Here is a 21894-nt window from a genome sequence, read left to right on the forward strand (position 1 = left end):
CCAGTTATTTCTTTTAAAACTTGGTGCCCCATTTCTCTTTTTTTTCTTTGTTTTTTTCTTTCTTTGCATGTTTTACCTTGTTTTTAAGGTAAGACATACCAGCCAGGTAATAAAATCCGTGTGTGGCCTTTTACAGGAGGAGATGACTGTAGATGCTTCCGATTTTCAGGTTGACTCCATTTCAGTTTAAAACCAGAGATGGCTGAACAAAATCAATCTTGCATAACAAGAAATAGCAAACTATGCAAGAGGAATGCATAAAAGTGATGTCTCAAGTTGTTGTTTTTTTATTATTTTTTTCTGTATGTATATCATTTAAAAAGGTAAAAACATATTTGCATTGATACTTGGCCTTATTGTTTTAAAATCTTGATGCTTCGGAAGCCAATTTAGTTTCAGGGGCAACCGCGGGTACAGACATGGTCTCTGTGAGACTTTCCACCTGACCCCAGTTTTAAGTGGTACGAATGTTGTGCATTTATTGTTTAAATAAATCAGGACAGTTTGCAATAATGAAGTCGTAAAGTGGCTACCGTGGGTTACTAGCAGTGCTAAGACCTGGCTGCTACCTTATAAACTTCTTTGAAAATAAATAAATAAACTGTGTGTATGTATGTATGTATGTGTGTGTCTGTATACATACAGTACATACATATATATGCATATGCAACAGATGTCCAGATTCTATTTATGAACAAAAAAAGTTTATAAGCGTATCGTTTTACAAAAAGTGGTTTTACCATCTTAATGTTTAATATTTTGACAGGTGTGCACTGTCTCTATTTTTGTCTCCAGTGAGCACATAGCGTTCGGATTTTATATGTACATCTGCAAACGTGAATCCACAGGCACCATTGTGAACAAGCCAGATGTGGTGAGATTTTATTGAATGAAAGTGATCAGATTTATCTAAAGGGGGAAAAAAAAAAAACCCTGACAGACATGGGTAAGGCAAACCAGACGAATGTTGTTGTTTTGATTTAATGTTGAATGCATTTTACTTTTAATTGGTGAATAAAGCATTTAAGAAAACACATTTTTTGTTTTGAATTTATTTCAATTTTGATTTCTCCTAACCAGCTAATGTAATGGAACTAGTAATTCTATCTTTTAGTAGTTATTTAATAACCACAGTGCTCTCGTTTGACGATTTGGTAATTCACAAATTGAGCTAATTAACTGTTGGACCACCTTGACAGTAAAATGCACTGTGTGCAACTACTGTGTAAGGTCCGTTCAGTTTTTTTTTTGTTTTGGTTTGTTTTGTTGGAGACACATGGCAGAATTTTGAGTTATTAAAAATATCCCACTATTCCCTGGATGCACATGAAATTTACACCCCCCTCCCACCCAAATATTCCTCAAGCACAATAAAAACGAACAGTCAATCTACCTTGTGAAGTAGAGGGTTAAGATTTGGATGGAGCACTGCAAATTGCCACACATTTTTTTGACGGTGAGGTAGGATCCAACATCATACAAGTTTTTAGAAAGCACTTTCACATTTCACTTCCTGAAACTGCATGTTTGTGGGGATTGAGATGAAGTAGGAAACTCTGGTTCTTTGGATGTGATGTACTTTTGCACAGATTAAGTTTACAGTAAAATGTAAAATAGAATAGAAATGCCTATGCAATAGAATATATTCATCAATGCAAATGTTTGCATTATTCAAGACCAAACCCACTGCCCCAGTTTTATGAACATACCTTTAAACACTACGGTCTATTCAACTGATCCATTACTGCGAAAGTAATCTTTCATAAAATAAAATGTGTCTAAGTTACCTTGAAAGGGTAAGGCCATGACTTTCAATAAAGAGTATCAACCTTGGAAGACGTTTCCAAGATTTTAAAAGCTGTATCTATCGGTTATCTTTTCTATGATGAAGTGAGTCACCAATATCAAGTACAATAATACATCCTAGCAATTGAACATGCATAAATTGATCCAAGTTAAAGTGCTTCCAGAGCTGTTCAGAAGATAATGTCCATCTAATGGTGACCTAGTTAAATCAACTGGCCAATCTGTTTATGATTCCCAAGATATAACTCAAACGAGATGTGAGATACAAATAAACTATTTATATTACTGGTATTGTAAATTACTTTGAAGATGTCAGCCATGTGTTTTTGGTTCAGTTGACATGTTCTCTATTTTTGTTAGGTTGATTTGCTTTTTTTACTTAACACTCCTATACTGTGGAAGTAATAATGAGGAAGTTAAAAAGAATATTTTATTATATATCACTAAAACTTGAACACATGAAAGATGTCTGTAATACATCTTTATTTTCACAATACACAATTATGTAATTTAAAAAAAGTATCCTCCCAGTCTCAACTGTACACATAATTACAATGCAGTGTGTAACATGGATGGTTTAAAGACTTGATTAAATAGATGTAAAAAATGAGAACACCTCAGTAACAGTTTATACATTTAAAAATCCTGAGTCCAAACAATTCAGAAAAATCTGAAATGATTTAAAAATTAGTTGAAACATTTCATGTGCAAAGCTGGCAAGATGCTCTGGGGTATATTTGCTCATTTTGTGGGTTGTCTAGTCGGCTAGCTGATTTTGGTACAGTTGCAGAGCAAGTCATGGGGAACAGTGACCAGAAAAAAAAAAAATATATACAAATGTTCAAATCAAACTGAAAATTAAGTACCAAATACAAAATTCAAATAAAAAAAATATGAAAATATCTGACTGTTGTTGCATCATTTTGTTTCACATTTCTTTTCTGTGCCAGCACCAATATTCAGAACTTGTCGGCTAGATAAGCCAAGGCTGTGTGGATAAACCTTCTACATGCTACTTTAGTTTAATTGTATGCAATGTTTACAGGAAGCCATACATGTGGTTCTGTTTCTTACAGCAAGGAAAGTCTGTATGAAATATTCCTGGGCTACAGTATAGAAGGTCCCAAGTCAGTTTTGAGTAATGAGCAAAGAATTTATTATGTGACTAAAATTTTCTTGAACACCAAATCACACCGGACCAACATGGTTATTTCTTGGTGCACATCAACTCACTCTTGTATGTCTATATAGGCTCACTACCACATTAAAACCAGTACTATGACATTACCACAATAAAAGAGATAGTGGCACATCTAGCACCCGACTGGACTACATCCACAGTTTAATGTAATACGTGAACAGTGTCTGGAAGCTAGTTCAAATAATATCCCGAGGTGGTGGTGGGGCTGCATGTCCTCCGGGCTGTGTGGGAGGAGACGGTCTGGGTGGAGGTTCACTTGCACTTTCTGTTGGGTACGTTGCAGGGGGGTATCCAGGATGCAGTTGAGGAGGAGGGAACCTAGGGAACATTCCTGGTGGAGGGGGGCCACGCACTAAATAACACAAAGGAAATAAAAAGAGGATTGTCAAGGGAGGAGATAATGAAAGATGAATTGCTTGAAGTAAATGATTGTATCTATTCTATTTTGGGTATGGACGAATATTAATAACTTCCAGTTGCCAGAACTGTAAGGAAAGCAAAAGACTCTTACTAACATAGTAGGGAACCACAAGGCCCTCTCGGGGGCAAAAACTCTGGAGGCCCATATGGGCCCCTATGAGAAAAGTGACCTCTCGGATCCATTGGCAGAAGAGGTCCTCGCATCACTGGAGGCCCGAAACCAGGGTCCACCCTTAACTCCGCATCAGAGGGAAGAGGCAGATCTCCAGACATAGACAAGAGACTCTATAAAATAACCCAACATCAGCATAAACAGTTACACTGATATATAACTTGCTTTCATACTATTCATATTCATGTTGCTACCCTTGCCAGCGATTTCACCATAAGACAAATCTAGAAACGAAAAACTTTCCAAAAATACCACCCCCCCATTTGGTGTTTGTGGAATTTTATTTGGGGGTGGTGGGGGGGAGGACAATTATAAAATACATACATTTACATCGAGTTGCTATATTGACTGCATTTTATATTGTATAAACAGAATAAAACGATCTGGTGAGTTGCTTTCACTCTCAAAAAAACAAAATCCCAGACAAATACATTTTAAATGTCTAAAATAAAAAATTACTTTAATTGTTCTACATTCTAATAACAAATTAACAACATTACTTACGTCCTTGTTTTCATTTCCAGCTGCCCCTGAATTGTCTAAACTGTTTAGAAGATACGATCCATCTAAAAAGAAATTGAAAAGTTATTTAAAATACTGTACTTATGTATATATTTATGTATGTAGTGTATAGATGCATCTGCTCCATTTACCTGTAAAATCTTTGCCAATGTTATTCCTTGCACTTATGATGTAACCCTATTTTAACAAATTGTTCTTAGACAACATTTTATGTTTGTTTCAATATTGAACTGTAACATACACCGCAAATTTAATAATGTGCATATATACCAATTTTTGGGGCACACTACAGTAAAATTATATATGTATGCATTTGTCAATTTAGTGATAATGATATTTCAGTACAACCATTATAAAAATAAAATACTGTATGAATTAATTTAGACTATTAATGTTCAAAATATGCTTGTACCAGTTGTTCTTAAAATTAAACATTCCTCAAGATAGGTCACCTGCTGAAAGAAAGCTGTAACCACGTATTTCAGCTGGTCCTGATAATCTTCCTGACGGCAGAGGCATGGGGTATCCCCTCTCTGGGGGAGGTCTTCGGTAAGGAAAGACAGGGTCTGGGTAGGGGTATCCTGTTACCACATCAAATAAAGAGAAGTCTTAACAGATTACATCTGTTTGAGCAAACTCATACAAAACTGAGAGGGACAAACAGTAGGTTGCAGGACTGTGAGAAAATGAGTCAAGTAACTTAGAAGTGCAATATACAGTGATGCTTACATGTATTAGCACCCTCATAATAATGAAAAACAATGTTTTTTATTCTACACAATTAATAACAACATTTAAGTATTGTAAGAGACACTCAATTTTGGGAAATATATATTATCTGAAGTATTTAGAATGCTATGTAACCATTAGTCAATTATTACTTGGCGTATGCCACAATTTAAGTAGTGTTTTCCTTGTTTTATAAATCTCCAGATTTATAACAACAACACACCAGTTGATCAGTTGGGTTCTGGGAGAATCTGTCTGCTAGGTCAGCTTTTCTACAGTAAGATTTGTTTTTTGTTTATTAGGATGCCAATACTTCTGAGCATCGCTGTACCTGGTGGGGGTACATGAACCCTCCGTTCTCTTTCCCATGTAGGAGACAATGATCCACTGTCAGAATGAGTGCTGTAGTTATCCAAATTCCTGTCACAGTTTGGGTCCAAACTTTCACTAAGAACTGGATGAGCTGCATGATTTGGCAGACCTCTTGATGCTAACACAAATATAAAAAATAGCCTTTTGTTAATCTTTAAACACTAAATGTATTCCATAAATACTGCATCAATCAAAAGCTGGGGATATTGAAATATACTGTATGCTATTGTATGGAGTTCCGTTTGCACAGGAGGTTGCTCAGATTGCAAGCTCCTAAATGGTGCTGTAGCTAGAATAATCCTAACTGCTTACTAGTACAATTTTCTCTAATAGCCTTCACATAACAGAGATCCTTGCTTCTGTGTTAAGACAATGTAACTGAGGATTAGTCACATAATAGCTCATTGTGTGGTATCCTTTAAAATGTGCAACATTTGTGTGTGTCAGCTAACAAGCATCAGTGAATAGCAGATATACATTATATGTTCATTTCATAGCGATGCCTCAGTTTTGTATTTAGGCATGATATGCTCTTTCATGAGAACTACTTCACAGTGTTATGCAGTAACAGGAAGGCAATTAAGTATTTTAATTCCTAGGGGTTACGTGGAGGCAGCAAGAAGCAAACAATAATACATGATCTATTCTTATACTATGTCTGGCTAATTTAAAGCAAAAACTATTTACACCAAAATACTATACCTCTACCGCCGGGCTCTCCAGGAAACGGTGGGGAGACCCTGGGCGGACCATCCATCAGCGTTGGTGGAGAAAGGAAGGCCCTTGTTTCAGATGCAGGTCTTCCCAAAGGTGAAGGTCCAAAAGGGGATCTTTCACCTACAAATTATTGGAGTAAGTTTTGTTTCTGCAGCTCTCAGTTTTAACCCCCCAGCAGGGTTGGGGAAGCTACTTTGAAAAAGTTTGAAAAAAGTTTAGCTAAAGCTAAAAGTTACTTCTAAAAAAAGTAGCTAGCTACACTTAATACACTTACTTACTTTATATATATATATATATATATATATATATATATAAACTGTGATTATTATTTCTAGAAAATAAAGATCGTCTCATGTAATCCTCAATTTCAAGTTTAACTCGATACTGTTCTCATTGCATTTGGCACATCATCAGATAAAGCAATAAGAATTGTACTCCAAGCCTTCTAGAAAATGTGCTCTTTCTCACCACTTCAGATAGCAGAAACACTGAGCATTGTTATTGATTCGAATAAATAACTACATATTTATACTAGCTCCATCTTCACACTGTGATGTCCTGTTTTTTTGGGGGGGTTTTTTGGAGAAGAAAAAAAAATTCGGAGTCAAACTAAGCTGTTCGATTAAATACTTCTTGAAAGTTATGTTTAAGTTAGTAATTCAGTGTTTGTGTGTGTGCTATACTAGCTGCCAGCATTCGCTGCGGGACATACAATGAAGAGTTTTCTCTTTTTAATTGAAACAATTGTTCCACTTGTTGTTAAATTGTTGTACGGTTGCACTTAATTTAACGTACATCTCTTGTCTGCCCACACCCTCTTTGTGTGATCCTCGTGTGTATTTCTCGCTCCCAGTGTGTTACGCTTGCCGTTTCTTACCCTTTCCCCTGTTTGTGACTTTATTCTCTGCTTAGTTCAGCACTTATAAATGCTACTGTTAGTTAGTAGTTAGTAGCAACAACTTGAAATTTCATTTGCTTGTCTCATCCTTCTTTGCTGAACCTGTGTACACCAACGCCGCAATATAGCCTACCAAACTATACAGAGAACACACAAACAAGGAAGTATGATAGTTGTCCACAGTGCTCAGTAATTAACACATTCGGGAGCAACTGAGTTATCGAAACATTTTATGTTTCTGCTGAAAAAGAAGAAGAAAAGTTGCGACTGAAGTAGCGGTAGCGGCAATACATTTTGCAGGAAAAAATAGCTTGCTACTGTAAAAGCTACGGTACAATAAAAGTAACTTGCTACAGCAAAGCTACACAAAAAAGTAGCGTTGGTACTATTAGCTGGCTACTCCCCAACACTGCCCCCCAGGCCAAAGTAATTAGTCTGTTCCTACACAATGACATTTTACTGGTTCTGAATAATTTCATTTAAAACAAAAGGATGGTACTAATTTCAGTTGGGTAATCCCTCTATTAAAATGTGCCTTTATACTTGCCTTTAGGCTTTAATGGTACAAAACAAGACAAAAGTAAGTATTACAAGTAGGGAAATATTTTTACCTCTGAACAGTGGTCTTCCTGGAACATCAAGAGCATATGGGTCCTTCTCTATCATCTCCAGCTTAAACTGTGAATCAGTTAGCCTGTGGGAAGAATAGCCATTTCAAGACTGAGTGTTTCTTGTGTAGTAGCTTCCAAGGTTAATAATGTACATGTAATTAGCAAGTATTCTTGTAAATAGAAAATGTTAGAAACTCCCTGTATGGCTTCAGTAATTACTTACCGCTGTCTGAGGTGCGAGTTCTCTCTCTTTATTTCATTAAGATCTCTATCAGCTGCCCGTGCCGCCAGCTATAAACAAAAATCAAATCTCAGAAATGTACGTTGTTTTTAAACAAAATATTGTATATATTTAACTACATCCACTTTCCAGTTAAAAAAAAGAAAAAAAAAAGTTTTTACAGCTAGTACTGTAATTACTTTTATTACAATGTAACAGGGTAATATGATCATTTCTGAGGTCTGTTGTTTTTCAGATAATTAAAACAATAGGTAGAACTTACCCAGTTATCATTTGCCTTCTTCTCATGAGAGGCAATCTATTGGAAATAAAAATAAATGAGCAAATAAAAAAATCCAGCCAGATATTTGCACATAAACAGTAATATTTACATCAAGGGGTAGGCATACACAAACCCTTAAAATAAAATTGGGATTAAAACCTGGTTTTTGTAGGCTTGGTTAGTCCTCTCTCGTTCTTCCTCAAGGTCTTTAGCTCTTTGTCTGCAAAAAGAAAAGAAACATGACAGAAGAGATAACATGTCGGTGAAGAGACAAAACCCACTGCAGTTTTACTTATTAGATATTTTCTTTCTCAAGGCTTTCTTTCTATTGCTTCATATGGCTGAAGTTAAAGGACACTATTTGTTTTTATTAAAGCTCTTGGTGGTATGAAGTGGTGTTACCTGTAAGTGCTAAGCTCTTCTGCTGCAAGGGTAATTTTCTCATCTGCTTTGGTGAGCTTCTCCTCTTTCTGCGTGCGTTCTTTTTCTTCCACAGTAAGCTTTCTATACAATGCAAATGAATCAAAGTCTGTCACTAGGAAATACAAGATCCAAACAACAGGTACACAAAAAACAGTTAAACCATTGCTGAAGAGTCTTGACTACCTACCTGTGTAATTTCAGTTCATTTTCCTGATACATCTCTGTCATAATCTTGAGTTTTTGCTGCAGTTTCTGAGCCTTGCCTGTGTACTTCGTACATTCAGACTGCAACGCGTCTTTATCATTCTTAAGCTTTTCAATATGCTCTGAGAAAACAAAGGGTCAATAATCTTTAAAAACTGCATTCTTTCCAAGGGACAGATTTTTCATGTACTGTATATTCAAACCATAGGACAGAAAGTGTGGAACATAATTTCACTTCAAGAATGTAGCAATATTTTCTAATAGTATAAAAATATACAATTTTAAAATACCTAATTTTCTGTAATCCACTGAAGATCAATAGACAGACTGTCTAGCCAATCACATTTTATCTCTGCAACCTACATTGTGGATGTTGTCAAGAATCCAGAAGGATAGAGTTCAGCTTGACCTGACTCCACCTGGTATTGTCTGATGCCTTTCTAGTGGGGCACTGTGACATGGTGAGGCAATCTATCATACGATTATCCCTCCCCATGGCAATTGTAGTGTTCTTTATCAGCCCCCAGCTAATACAGCCAGCTGAGGACCTCCTTTATCACCATTACCTCAGCAACATACCTTTGAGATCCTTCTTTGCTTTCTCTTCATCAGCTAGTTTGGTGAAAATCCTGTTTTTATCTTCTTCAATGGATTTCAACCCAGCATGCAGCTGAAAAGGTGTGACAGTCATTTAGTGAAACTTTTCTTTAAAAATCACCAGGTGTATTTTTTATTTGGTGGTGCTGGTTAAAAAAGTAAACGTACCTTCACTGCATAAATAAGATTCTGTATTTGTTCTTTCTGATGATCTGTTTTAAAGAGGAAAAAAAAAGCATATATAAATCTTTAACAGTAAATAGTACATCAGCTTAACTTAGTTTCTATGCATTTTCTACATGCATGTTCAGAGTATGACCTAAACGAAATTACTACTAAGAAAGCTTAAGTTAATTAGAAATCTTGGCTACTGATCAATGGGTTAAGTCTCATTTCTACAAGACCTAATTTAGAGCTAGAGGTATTCTCTAAACTAAAAGTATGATCAGATTTTAATTTCATCAAGATGGCAGGTTACATAAGTTGTACCTAAGTATTCTCCATTTTCGGTTTGAGTCGTTTGGTCATCTTCCAGCTCAGAATCCCAATCTTTCATCTTGAGCAGGCAGTCTGTAAGATTCTTTGATCATCAAGGGAAATAAGGGTTGTTAATACCATTACAAACTGGCGCAGAGCAGAGATACTTCTATTCGAGTCTTGAGCACTCACTCTATATCCACCCTTTTTTGATAATTCTAAGGAACATACTGAATTAGACTCAACACCGTCATTTTAGTATAAGCTCTGTATTGTTGAACTAATACAACTGAATCATTACAGGAACTATGGCTATACAGTAGCATGTTATATTCTACATACATAGAGTGATGATATTGTACAAAAATAGGTCCTTACCTTAATCTGCTCATCCTTATTTGAGCAATCCTCCTGCATGTCTTTCTGAGACTCCTCACACATCTTAATCTGTTCAGTGAGTTCATTTAGTCGTTCATCCCATCCTTCAGCTTCTTGCACAAGCTGCAAAAACAACAACTTTTTCGTCTCAATGCATACAAAAAATAAAAATAAATATATATATATATATATAAATAATGTCTAAAAAAACACTTGAACCTGGTAATGTACTGCAGCTCTAGAACCAAAGCAAGAATATTTAAAAAAAATAACAAAACACAACAAAGTACTGTAATAAAGACAAATGCCTGTAGGCTGGTTGAAAACTGAAAGCCAAAAATGTGTTCCAACACACCTGTGCTTTGCTTTCTTGAAGCTGGCAATTCTCTTCCTTTGCAGCTTGTAGATTTGTTTGCAGTCGTTCGTTGTTGATTTGGTAGATTTTTAATGTAGTTTGGGCCTAAAAATATTTTTTAAAATATCTGTATTATCTTTAGAAACAGGTTTGATATGATGACAGTGACAAAACAGCATTCACTAGCTCTTCAGTACTTTATTTTTGTGTTTATGAAATGTAACCCAAAGGTTCAAATTTTGCAAAAAGTATACATCCTGATCATCCCAAACCAAAACAACAAATAACCAACTCCTCACGAAAGCACAACAGAAACTGAAAAAAAAAAGTGCAAATGCTGGGTTTCAACTTATCTTGATCTGTTTTTTGTTTTTTTTAATAAATTATAAAAGGGGAGTTTCTGATCACTTTAATTATTAAAACAATGACGTAATATTTTATAAACCCTTACGAGGCAGTAAAAAAAACTATATGTTCATTTATACAATGTCTGGAGATTAGGGTGTGTTTATCTAGTTTGTAAAGGTAATAATAATCCCCAGTAGCCACATTAGATCAGAGATCAATGCCAAAAACACTTTTGCCTGTGTTGTTTATTAATCCTGCACATAAATAGAAAGTATTCCCATGGGGGTGTTTAAATATATTTCTTAATATTTTACACAAACAGTACATTAAGTTATGCAAAGCGGTTCAAATACCTGCTCCATTTGTGACTTCAGGCCTATTGCCTCTTCTTCTAAACTTTTCAAGGATCTCTGTATTTCTGCAAGCTGTGGAAATCAAATTAACACATCATATTTCTCTTTATATTACATGCAATTACAATCTGAACAAAGAACTGAATTTGCACCCACATTGTCTATCTCAGCTATATTTAAAAAACAAAGGGCTGTAATAGCTCATTAGAGATAATTAAAAAAAAAAAACCCATATATTCCAATGTACTTATTGGGTTTACAAATCTATAAAATGAATATAATAATTAAAATAAAACAAAATCATACCAGTTCATCTTGTTGTGATCTTGCAGTTCTCTGAGAATCCAGATCCTGCTTTAGTTGCTCAATTTCCTCTTTTAAGTCAGAGTTTGAGTGTTCCAATTTCATAGACATAACCTACAATACCAGATAATTAAAAGTATGAATTTTGTTTAATCTGGAACATATGATTTTTTTCTACAGATATAGTATGTTATGTTTGAATTCATAAATACAAAATCTGTCTTTTTTGTCTTCACACAATTTTGATGTATTCTTGGGAACTTTTAGCATTTTTGTACAGAATGATAAAAAAAAAAAAAGCTTCTAGGCAGACAACAATGACCATATGTTTGTTATTTAGGTGGATGTAATTTCAAAATAAGCACACAACCTACTCCTATAAATAGAGTGAAAACTCTCTAAAACCAATGATCACTCTCCTATCCCACAACAAAAGTTATACTACACTTTCTGGGTGCTACTATCTGTGACATATGTCCTCTGTAAAATGGTGCTATGCCTGAGCTTCAATACAATAACATCTAGAACTAACTTGGCCATCTTACCAACACCAAGTTCTGGTTGAGGAAATGGAAACAATGAAGCTTAAACTAAAAAGTATGCGGGAGACTTGTTGATGGTTTTTTTTTGTTTGTTCTGTTTTTCTTTAAAGTTAACCCCAGTACAAACCAGGAGCAGAGGTCACATTTGGAAGTTAAGTGAAGATGGATTCAGGGCAGAGGGTCCAATTGGAATGGGTTGTCAAGCAATGCTGTTGCAGCCAATTCACTATGATCCTTCTGAATTCAGTCTTGGAATAGCTAAAGGCCAAATGACCCCTTATTCATAACTTTATCGTGCAGAAAATGTGCAGTACAGTTTTACGGTGAGGCTTACCTGAAGATTTTCTCTTTCTGAAGCTTGTTCTGAATGGCCGCCATTTTTCAGGGTTGCATCAAGTTTTTCATACTGTGAAATATAAAATGCTCAGTATAAATAAAACAAAATATAAGGCAGCAAGTACAATAACCATTTAAAAAAGGAAGTACAGATGGATGTTGACCAACTTACTTGCTGTTTGCATTCACTAAGTGTTTCAAGAACTTGGCATTTTTCTTCAAGTAATTCAGCCACTTTGGTGGCAAGTTTTTTCTCCCTTCCTGAAAACAAAATTTAAAAAATTAATAAATAAAGCAGTGTCTTACCGTCGACAAAGAACAGACTGAAATAATGTTTTAAAATTGATTTTAAAAGAGGTTTAAAATAAGTGAAAGTTCAGTTTTAAAATACAAACACTCACCAACGTATAAGCTGCTTTTAATCTGCAAGATAAAGTAAAGAAAAATGAAGATCTATGACATTTCTTAATTTTAAATATCTCAGTTACTTCATGTATTTAGAACATAATTATTACCCATTTTCTCTCAATTAATAATGATGTTCAATATGTTTCAATGACTTTTGGCACCCAGAATGGAGTGTCATTTTTTTTCTTCTAGAATTGTGATGTCATCATACCGCCATCATACTATACTTATCTAGATTGTGGATAAACAGATTCCAAGCACGGAACATCTGGAGGGGGCAGGCCAGTGCCAATTTGGTAAGATTAACAAATTCAAGGGTCAAATTTACGAATCATCATCTTACTAGACAGAAATACACTTCCTCATCACCTCTGTTTGAAAATGTAATTGATTTGGATAGACATTTATATTCACATTTAAATAGAGACTTTTTTTTTCAAAACAAAGTTATTCAAATTAAAAAAACAAAAAACATACAAACAAAATGATTAACTTACTGATTGACAGACTCTACAAAGAAAGAGAAGTGCAGACAATATTCCCACAAATGCTGTTACTATCACCACTTCCCATGGTAATCCATGCAGGTCTGGGCCAGGTCTCATGTCCTCTGGAAGCAATGACACAGCCTTGGGGGGGATAAAAGCAAATATAAGGAAAACTGACAGTTATCACAATGATTACCCTACATTTTGAAACAAAAAATCTAATAATGTCCTGATTTCTTCATTAGTCCTAATAGGTTACCATACATGAATTATTTACTAATAGTAAAATTAGTTGCCATAAAAATGTATTGGACGTACACTTCCACTGCATTATTCATACAATCATGGAAGACCCTGGTCAATTCCATAAAAATAACTGAATAGCACAGCTCCTACATGATTTTTAGGCTTTTGCATTCAAGACACGCAGACAAACACTTGTGCTTGTGCCTTCAACAGAAATGTTTTCAGCTTTGCCAATTTCCCCTTTTAAATTGAAGGTTTCAATGTGTCTACTGGAATACTCAGCTCAGAACCACACAAAAAGGCCCTGCTTCAATCACTTGAAGCCCCCAGTTTTGCTTACACAGTGTACACTTACCTGTGTGTGGGAATTGCCAGGTGCTGAACAATACCCAACCTGCACCACACACACTGCTGAAAATCTAACTGCCAACAGTAATGAAAATATTTCAAAGTATACTCTGAAGAGATCATGTTTTGCGTTTTTTCAGGTCTATATTATTAATTTCATAAGCAAAATTATATGAAATGTTACTATGTCCTTCAGTGAGGCGCACCAGCCTAGTCAGAATTCATTATTAAAAAGAAAAAACAACACTTAAATCTGTAAAAAAAAAAAAAAACTTATGAAAGAAGACAAAACTATACTCTTCCATGTATGTATGTATGTATGTATGGACAGAAGTCTGGATGCATTAAGAGACGAATTAAAATAAGCTATTACAGATCTAGAAGCAAACAATTATTCTATACGACAGTTATTAATAAAACATAACAATTATTACTTATGGAACACACAGCTCAACAAAGCCAGGCTAAACTGAATTACACCTCCTTTCTAAACTTAGGAAACGTTAACTGTTTTTATAGTCAAAAGTAGATCAATACATTAATTTCATATGTATACCGATATATAAAAGATACTACAGATAAATAGTAATTTTGAGAAAGCGTTATCATGACAACACATAACCATAAGCTTGCTAGTTATGGTCTTGTCTACACGACACTTCAATAACAAGCTCACAAATTAACTATTTTCCACATAGTTTCAGACTAAATACATATTTTGAAAAATAAAGAGTGATATGATATACAGTACTCTTAATATTAAAAAAAATTCTGAGGGTACCGCATTTACATCTTTCACTTTCTGTAAAGCCAATTTGGCTACCACGGCAAAACCGGGTTCCTCAGTGGGCGCTCCGACTAAATCGCGGGTTTCTTTATCTGTCATTGTTATTATTTGTTGTTAAATAAATATATTTTACAATACAGTGGATATAAATCATAATCCACTTCTGCAATCTGTCGTGCTATCATTCACCAGGACGGGCTTAGACTACAGCAGCGGAAATGGGAATGTCTTAATGCACATACTACGGGGAAGCGGGAAGTATTATAAAAACAAACAAACAAACAATCAAAAAAAACTTGTTTTCTTTCAGTCTTCAACAGTTACGCTATAATCTTTAGTTAAAATATACTGAATAATAAGATAATTACGGTAAATGCGTATATATCTCTTACATTCACTCTGGCCCACTTTCGAAGAGTTATTTAAGAATGACCCTCCTTTATTGTACACTGAATTTGAAGTTGGTTTGTTCCGAGGGTCACCAATGGATTGCCACTCTGCCTGACTCTGGTGGTGAAGATAGTGTGGACAGTTTGAAAAACAGCTTGCTTATTATTACAAACTTGCCTCGGTGTAATCCGCAAAAGGGTAACACTTACACAGATTGTCTTACTGTTTAACGTAATTCTTAAGGCCAGTCTATCATACTTAGACAGGATATGCAGAATGTCTTAAACAATAAAATACACCAGACAGTAATTCTACTAAATACTGTCAACTGCAAAAATAAATGATGAATGTTCTAATGTAATTATTATTATTATTTATTTATTTATTTACTACCGGTAGTACTATTTGACATAATATGTGCAATGCAAATTTTCTCAAATTAGTAGTTCGATTTTTGAGAATGCCATCATTGGGCTGATATTGCAAGCTTTTTACAACACGTTAATTTTGGATTTAAAAAATAAATAAATAAATAAAAACGTGGAAAAAAAAAAAAGTAAAAAGTTAGTGAAACTAGTAGCTCAAGGTGTTGGGCCAACAACCTGATTAGAATACATGTTTTTCACGCAGCCTACATCCAGTACAATTCAAATGGTTATATCAAATTTGTCCATGTATCAGCTACCTGCCTTTGGCTTCACAAATAAAGACATTACATGTAAAGTTTAAAAATACTTATCTCCGCGGTGACCTCAAGTGTCATTTTGATTATTCACATTAGCCATTTACATGCTTTCAAACGAGAGGAAAATGAAAGAAAAGACTCACAACCCCTGTGCTATCCACTTAAAAATAAATAAACGACGGACAGTGAGGACAACAATTCAGATGAAACTGATCCTGCCACCGACATCTGATTTGAAAGGGGTGGCGCTGGTAGATAAACGACAGCCAACAGGATTTTCCAAAAAAACATAAATCAAGATTTTTTTTTTTTTTCCAACATTTGATCAAAATAAATTGGGCAAAGTGAAAGTTATGACGTGAAACAACAAGCAAGAGACTGAAAACACTTTAAAAGAATTTAAATACTAACTGATACACCTAGAAATAGAGGGGAATTCCCTCTACTGGAAGTACTGCCAAGCAGCAGTGGTTCACTAGTGAACTATCTTATTGCAAGGGCAAACTGGGCCTTTTGTACAATACTCTACAGATGCAAATGATAAAGAGATTATTTCAATATTGGGATCAGTTTATGAGAAAACAAACATTGCACTATTTAACTCACAGTTTGGTGTAAATGCACCATTTCCTACTGATTCATTGTTATGAAACCCTTGACATATGTTCCTTTTAGTCCCAGTAGTCATGACAGCAGATTACTTTGTACTGTTACCGCATAAACAAAATCTCTAACTTTTTCTCGTCCAGGTGTCATTTCTATTATAGTGGATATCTCTATAGCAATTTTGTTTTCAGAAAGACAAGAACATGACCCACTGATTAAGCACTCGAAACACCTAACACACTTGTCATAGTAATTCAGTGTCATCTTGACTGCCTATGATAGCCCTACACTTTATTTACAGTAATATGGCATGTTTCAAATGTATGTCAGATTGCCAATAATGGGGCTGTAGATTGAATGTCAGTTTAATAAAACATTACTTACCGTTTTGGCAAAATGTTGAACACATGGCCAGAGAGGTCTAAGAAGGCTAGATGCTTCATACATGGCATGCAGTGCTTTCCTCACAACAGACACACCTTCTGTTTTGTCTGCAATATATACAGAGATATATATATATATATATATATATATATATATATATATATATATATATATATATATATATATATATATAAAAAAGGTTTACTGAATTTTCGTTTGTAAGGATAAAGCATAGCAAATAAATACATTTACCCAGCATTGCCAGAACAATATATTTCTTAGATAATATAATCACAACAATAGTTCACAATATTTAAGTTTTTTACATACCGTTTTGTGAAGACGCGTCCTCCTTTAACTGTAAAATAATTTGGGATGTTGTGTTCCTGCTTAAAGTCTTATCTTTTCCTTCTCGAACACTCTCTGAAGGCCATTCGGTTTCTGTTTGCAAGGTTATTGTAGTATCTTTAATACCTTTGTGAAGTCCACTTGTACTAATAGACTTTTCATCTCCCTTGTTGCTTCTTACCATTACAGAACTGAATGTACTGTCTTCTTTAGTCCCTTCAGTTGTTTTAGCTCCTTGATCACTATTCATCTCTTCTGCAGTTTTATCTGCCTGAAGGCAAGTGTTTGTGGTACATCCTGAGATGTATTTATCTGTAAAAGAAAACAGCTATTGATTGTCTTAATTTTAGTTATAAAAATATGCCTCATTAGCAAATGCATCAAGTAACCAGTACCTTGGTCTTCAATTCTAACAGATGTCTTTGCCATGTATTTACTTTTCAGGGTAGACAGAAGACCTTCTAGTTTTTGAAGTGCCATGTTATTGTCTTGAAGACCGTCTCCTTTTATGTTTTCTTGAACACTTGATTGTTTTGCAGCAGAAATTATTCCTTGATAATGTTTGAGACTGTGTTCAAAGTCAGAAATTAAAGTAAGAATGTCTTCGTCATTTTGGCTAGAAAGTTCTGCCTCTGTATTGTCAAGACAATAGCCGAGCCATACAAGCTTCCGATATCCAAATGCATGTATCAGATACTCGATAACTTCTGCAGTCATATATTTTCTCAACCTTGTAAGATCCTTAAAAGCCTTTGTAGCCTTGGGGACTGGTCTATGTATCTGATCCTGGCGTTTAGTTTCTTGGAGTGAATCTGCTGTCTGGGTTGAGGATAAGTTTGTTTCTTCTTCACCCTCTAACGAAAATGTAGATTTTGTACTATGATCGTGTGGTTGTAGACCTAAACTCCCTTCATCTCTCAAGCTATCGCTATACACTGTCTCATCACTATTTAATTCCACATGGTTAATACCTGAATCTTTCTTTCAACAACTGGGTTATCTTCTTCCCCACATTTGGCTTCCAAATTATGTTGTGTCTTATCTACCCACTCTTTAAATGTCAATGAATCTAATTTGTTTTTACCTTCTCTTTCAGCAGGTAGTTTGTTTTCTATTTTACCAATACTCGTTTCACTATGAACATTGTTAGTTTTAGTAGCTTGTGTAGATCATGGACCACATTTTCTTTTTTGATTAAGTCAGAATGAAACCCTGCAATCCCTGATTCAATGTTTGTTTTATCTGTTTGATGCTGTTCATCAACAGTTTTGCCACAGTATTCACTGTGAGTTTCAATAGATGTATCCAGAACTGCACCAAGGAGGCACTCACTACTGGAACTATTCTGTGCTAGAGGACCATCTGGAGCATGCTTCTCACTAGCCTGTTTGGCTTCAATCCTGAGGTTCTGCTCAAAATTTAAGGAACAAGGTTGTTCGTTTTTCATTTCTAAAAGTAGTTTCATTTCAACTCTATTTAACCCTTGTGGAGCATAAGGGCTTTCCTCAGAAACACGCAATACAGATGTTTCCTGATTTGGGGCAGAAACAGACTCCGATATTATAATCTTAGTTTGTTGCTGTGAGAATGGTTCAGATTCCTGTTTTTTTTGTATCAGTTTGTTCTGTTGACAAAGCTGCACTTTATCACTGGGTTGATCCCCCCTTTCAGTGATTCTGTTTTGTGCCAACAATACTGGTTCTTGGCTTGAATGACTGCTGTCTTCATAATCTGAATCTAGTTTTAATCATTTACTGTCTAAAGAATGCTTATCATTGTCACCATCACGATGATCATTACTGGTTTCATGCAAAAAAAACAGATCCGTATCTATGACAACTGTTTTTTCAGGTTTCAAAACTAGACTCTAACAGCATATCTTGAGTAACTGGTGTCCTCTGTGCATTGTCACTGTTGATAGATTCGTAATGATCTTTGATATCTAAAGATGACTTTTCTAAAGACTGAAGTTCTGTTAGATGTTTTGTTGTGCTTTCACAAATACCTTGGTCTTTATCGTTTACATTTTGTTTTTTCTCTTCATGTGGAACTACTACTTTACTGTCACGTGTTTGTGGTAAATACTCGTTTGACATATCTTTAATGCTTAAGTGATTCAACGACTTATCTGCATGAGCTAATGAGTCACGACAACTTAGCTTTTCTTCATTTAACATTTCGTGCTGAATCTTCATTATTTCTTCAGCATCTTCTGGCTTTCTGACCTTTCTGACCTTTGTTTTTGCCTGAGCTTCAATTGAAGGTTGATCCTGACTTTGAAAACCTTCCTTTATAGACAATTTCATTTTTACTAATCCTTCTTCCTGCACGAATATGGAAGTATCACTAGAACTAACAAGCTCCTTCAGTGTTAGTCATGGTGTTGTGTCAGTTGTTTCAATTATCCCTCCATCAATTTCTGTGCCACCCGGTTGATTTGCGTGATTGTTGTGTTCCTGTTTAGAAACTAAGTGCAGTTGATCTTGATTTTCGTCTTCATTTCGCAGTTGTTTAGTAAAGTCTGTAGCTGACTCTTTATTGAATAATGTGCTTTCAGAAGAATGTATAGTTTCTTTTGAATTATGGTTCACAGTAGTTTCTGCAGAGCATTATGTTTTTCAAAGTCACTTTTGAAAACATCCTTATTGAGTGCAGCATCATTTAAATGATCATGATGTGACTTGGTACTTGGTTTCCCCACAAAAGAGCCTTCACAAAGGTTTAGTATAGTGTTTTTAGTAGTATATTCTGTAATTGTTCTTTCAATCTGTTCATGCTCTGCTTCTTTTTCAATATCATTGTAACTGTCGTTTGGAAGATCAGATTCCTTGCTAAAATGGTTTCTGTTTCCAGTTAATTTTACTGGATCTTCTGAGTCTGAAATAAAAACATCTTGGCCTATATATATATATATGTGTGTGTGTGTGTGTGTGTATTACCTTTGCAGGAATCTGAACTTCATCTGATACATAAACCTCTTCAGTTTCCACTGCATTTCTTGGGAAATAGTCAAACTGTTTGTCAATCTACAACATTAGAAAAATAATAATAATTTGGAGAGCACTAATGTTTACATGCATATAGTTAAGTGGTAACTACAGGGTACATTGAACCTGGATAAAATATACGACAAGTGTTTGGTCTTTCCTTTTTTTAAGGTTATGGATTATAATAAAAAAAAAAAAAGTCAGATGAGAGGCAATTCCGCACTAAGTTTGACTTCAACTGAATCAGTCATTCGATTCAATGTCAGACTGCTGAAGCTCTACTGTAACAACTTTTTTGGTAACTTTTGTTTATGAAAAATGTTTTGGTCAGATACTGTAGTATATGCCCTTGACTTTTAATAGCCCAATAGATACTGTTTATTAGTTCAATCAAATACTTACACTGCCAGCCCACAGGTCATCTCTTTGTCCTGACAGTTTATAATATACAAATATCACAGCACCAGATTTAAAGTTTAGGAATCTACAGTCAGGCCCTTTGTGGTCTCTTATGGCTTGCACACCGCTTATTAAACCTGAAAGCAAAAAACATATGAACAAGTTTTAAGTTATTTAAAGACTTGAGCAAACAATTTGAAACTATACTATGAAGACTGAAAAATATTGACCATACTGTACTGTCATATACAAAAACGTTCCTTGGTGCAACATGAACTCCAAAGCACATAAATGTATAAATACTGATACTATGACATGCATTAAAAAGTAATAAATTTGACAAAGGTATGGATAACAAGTCTTTATCAACAGGTTAACTTAAATATGAGGCAAACAAGGTAACACTACACATTTTTCGTGTTCTTTTTCAAACTGAATTCAATAGCTATTTAGTATTTATACATCTCTGTTTTCTCGTTTCGACTATTGGCTCAGTTGGTTTTGTGAACTTTGTCCTGCTATTTGCAAAATCAGTGCCACACAATCGAGAGACAAACCGTGTAATATGCACCACTGGACCTGATAAAGAATGTTAATGATTTAACACGTACGAATATGCCAGTATTATATGTTTTTTTTTTTCAAATGAATTTCCAACAAAACATGTAGGCCTACTATATTAATTAATACATTTAAATTACTAATAAAATTAATACCATACAGCCAACACATCATATTATTTTTGGAATACAAATGACCACTGCAAGAATAGTTTAACCCTCTGCTGGAACTCTGTAAGGTACTGTACTGTATGTTATCACTTACTTTCACATTCGGCATCTCCGCATGTTTTGAAGTCCGACAGCAGCCGTTGACTTCTTGTCGAAATTAGCAAAACCAAGAGCTGAAAGCAACCCCCCCAAACTGCCATGTTTTCACATGCATGGGAACGTCGTGTTAAGTTACGATGTGGCAACACAAACTAAATAACACATGAACAAGAGTTTAACAAACGCTAATTGAGAAAGTTTCCAAAAGGAAGTTTGCCAAACGTTCGCAAAAACGTCGTGAATACTGAAGCAGGCTGCAGAGTGCTCTAGATATAAATCAATAATGTCTCTTGCTGAGTGCAAAGGTTTAATGATTAACTAATTTCTGGTCTTACACAAAGAGCAAAACAGAATGTATCGGTGATCATGTAAATTCCACACTAGGTGTGTGGAACTTTTTGGTCACACACACACACGAGGTTTACTAATTTTGTGGAACATTTTGGTCTCAATTTTAGACACACACAAGCGTGTGTGTCTATATATACACACACACACACACACACACACACACACACACACATATATATATATATATATATATATATATATATATATATATATATATATATATATATATTTTTTTTTTTTTTTTTTCAAATATCAATATCTTTTGATGCTCTGCCTTGGCATCTAATTTAGTCTGTCAGGATTCTAATACATTCTACTTGGTCATCAATCATGTACGTTTATTTTTAATTCTAAAATCAATATTATATGG

The 21894-nt window shown here is 34.9% G+C and overlaps 1 protein-coding gene across 9 annotated transcripts; it reads right to left on the reverse strand.

Annotated features, from left to right (window-relative positions):
* Window positions 1-2273: 2273 nt before the first annotated feature.
* LOC121325054 (melanoma inhibitory activity protein 2-like) lies at window positions 2274-21411 on the reverse strand. Of its 9 annotated transcripts, XM_041267371.1 has the most exons (28): window positions 21169-21411; window positions 20347-20480; window positions 19897-19983; window positions 16940-17269; window positions 16610-16716; window positions 13173-13304; window positions 12669-12690; window positions 12440-12528; window positions 12266-12337; window positions 11393-11503; window positions 11087-11158; window positions 10386-10490; window positions 10031-10153; window positions 9665-9755; window positions 9344-9387; window positions 9158-9248; window positions 8562-8700; window positions 8354-8455; window positions 8111-8171; window positions 7952-7987; window positions 7672-7739; window positions 7449-7531; window positions 5925-6059; window positions 5182-5340; window positions 4574-4702; window positions 4104-4165; window positions 3523-3712; window positions 2277-3359 (listed from the first exon to the last, which is right to left on the reverse strand). In XM_041267371.1, exons 4-28 carry the CDS (start codon window positions 17205-17207, stop codon window positions 3184-3186), a joined length of 2667 nt encoding a protein of 888 aa, XP_041123305.1. In that variant the 5' UTR covers window positions 17208-17269; window positions 19897-19983; window positions 20347-20480; window positions 21169-21411; the 3' UTR covers window positions 2277-3183. The 9 variants fall into 9 exon arrangements, with proteins under 9 accessions (XP_041123303.1, XP_041123301.1, XP_041123307.1 ...); XM_041267369.1 differs by lacking the exons at window positions 19897-19983; window positions 20347-20480; window positions 21169-21411 and adding an exon at window positions 17353-17460 and having other exon boundaries at window positions 2274-3359; window positions 3598-3712; XM_041267367.1 differs by lacking the exons at window positions 19897-19983; window positions 20347-20480; window positions 21169-21411 and adding an exon at window positions 17353-17457 and having other exon boundaries at window positions 2276-3359.
* Between the last annotated feature and the right edge of the window lie 483 nt (window positions 21412-21894).

The sequence above is a fragment of the Polyodon spathula genome, chromosome 12 (genome assembly GCF_017654505.1).
Source record: "Polyodon spathula isolate WHYD16114869_AA chromosome 12, ASM1765450v1, whole genome shotgun sequence".
Classification (NCBI taxonomy): Eukaryota; Metazoa; Chordata; class Actinopteri; order Acipenseriformes; family Polyodontidae; genus Polyodon; species Polyodon spathula.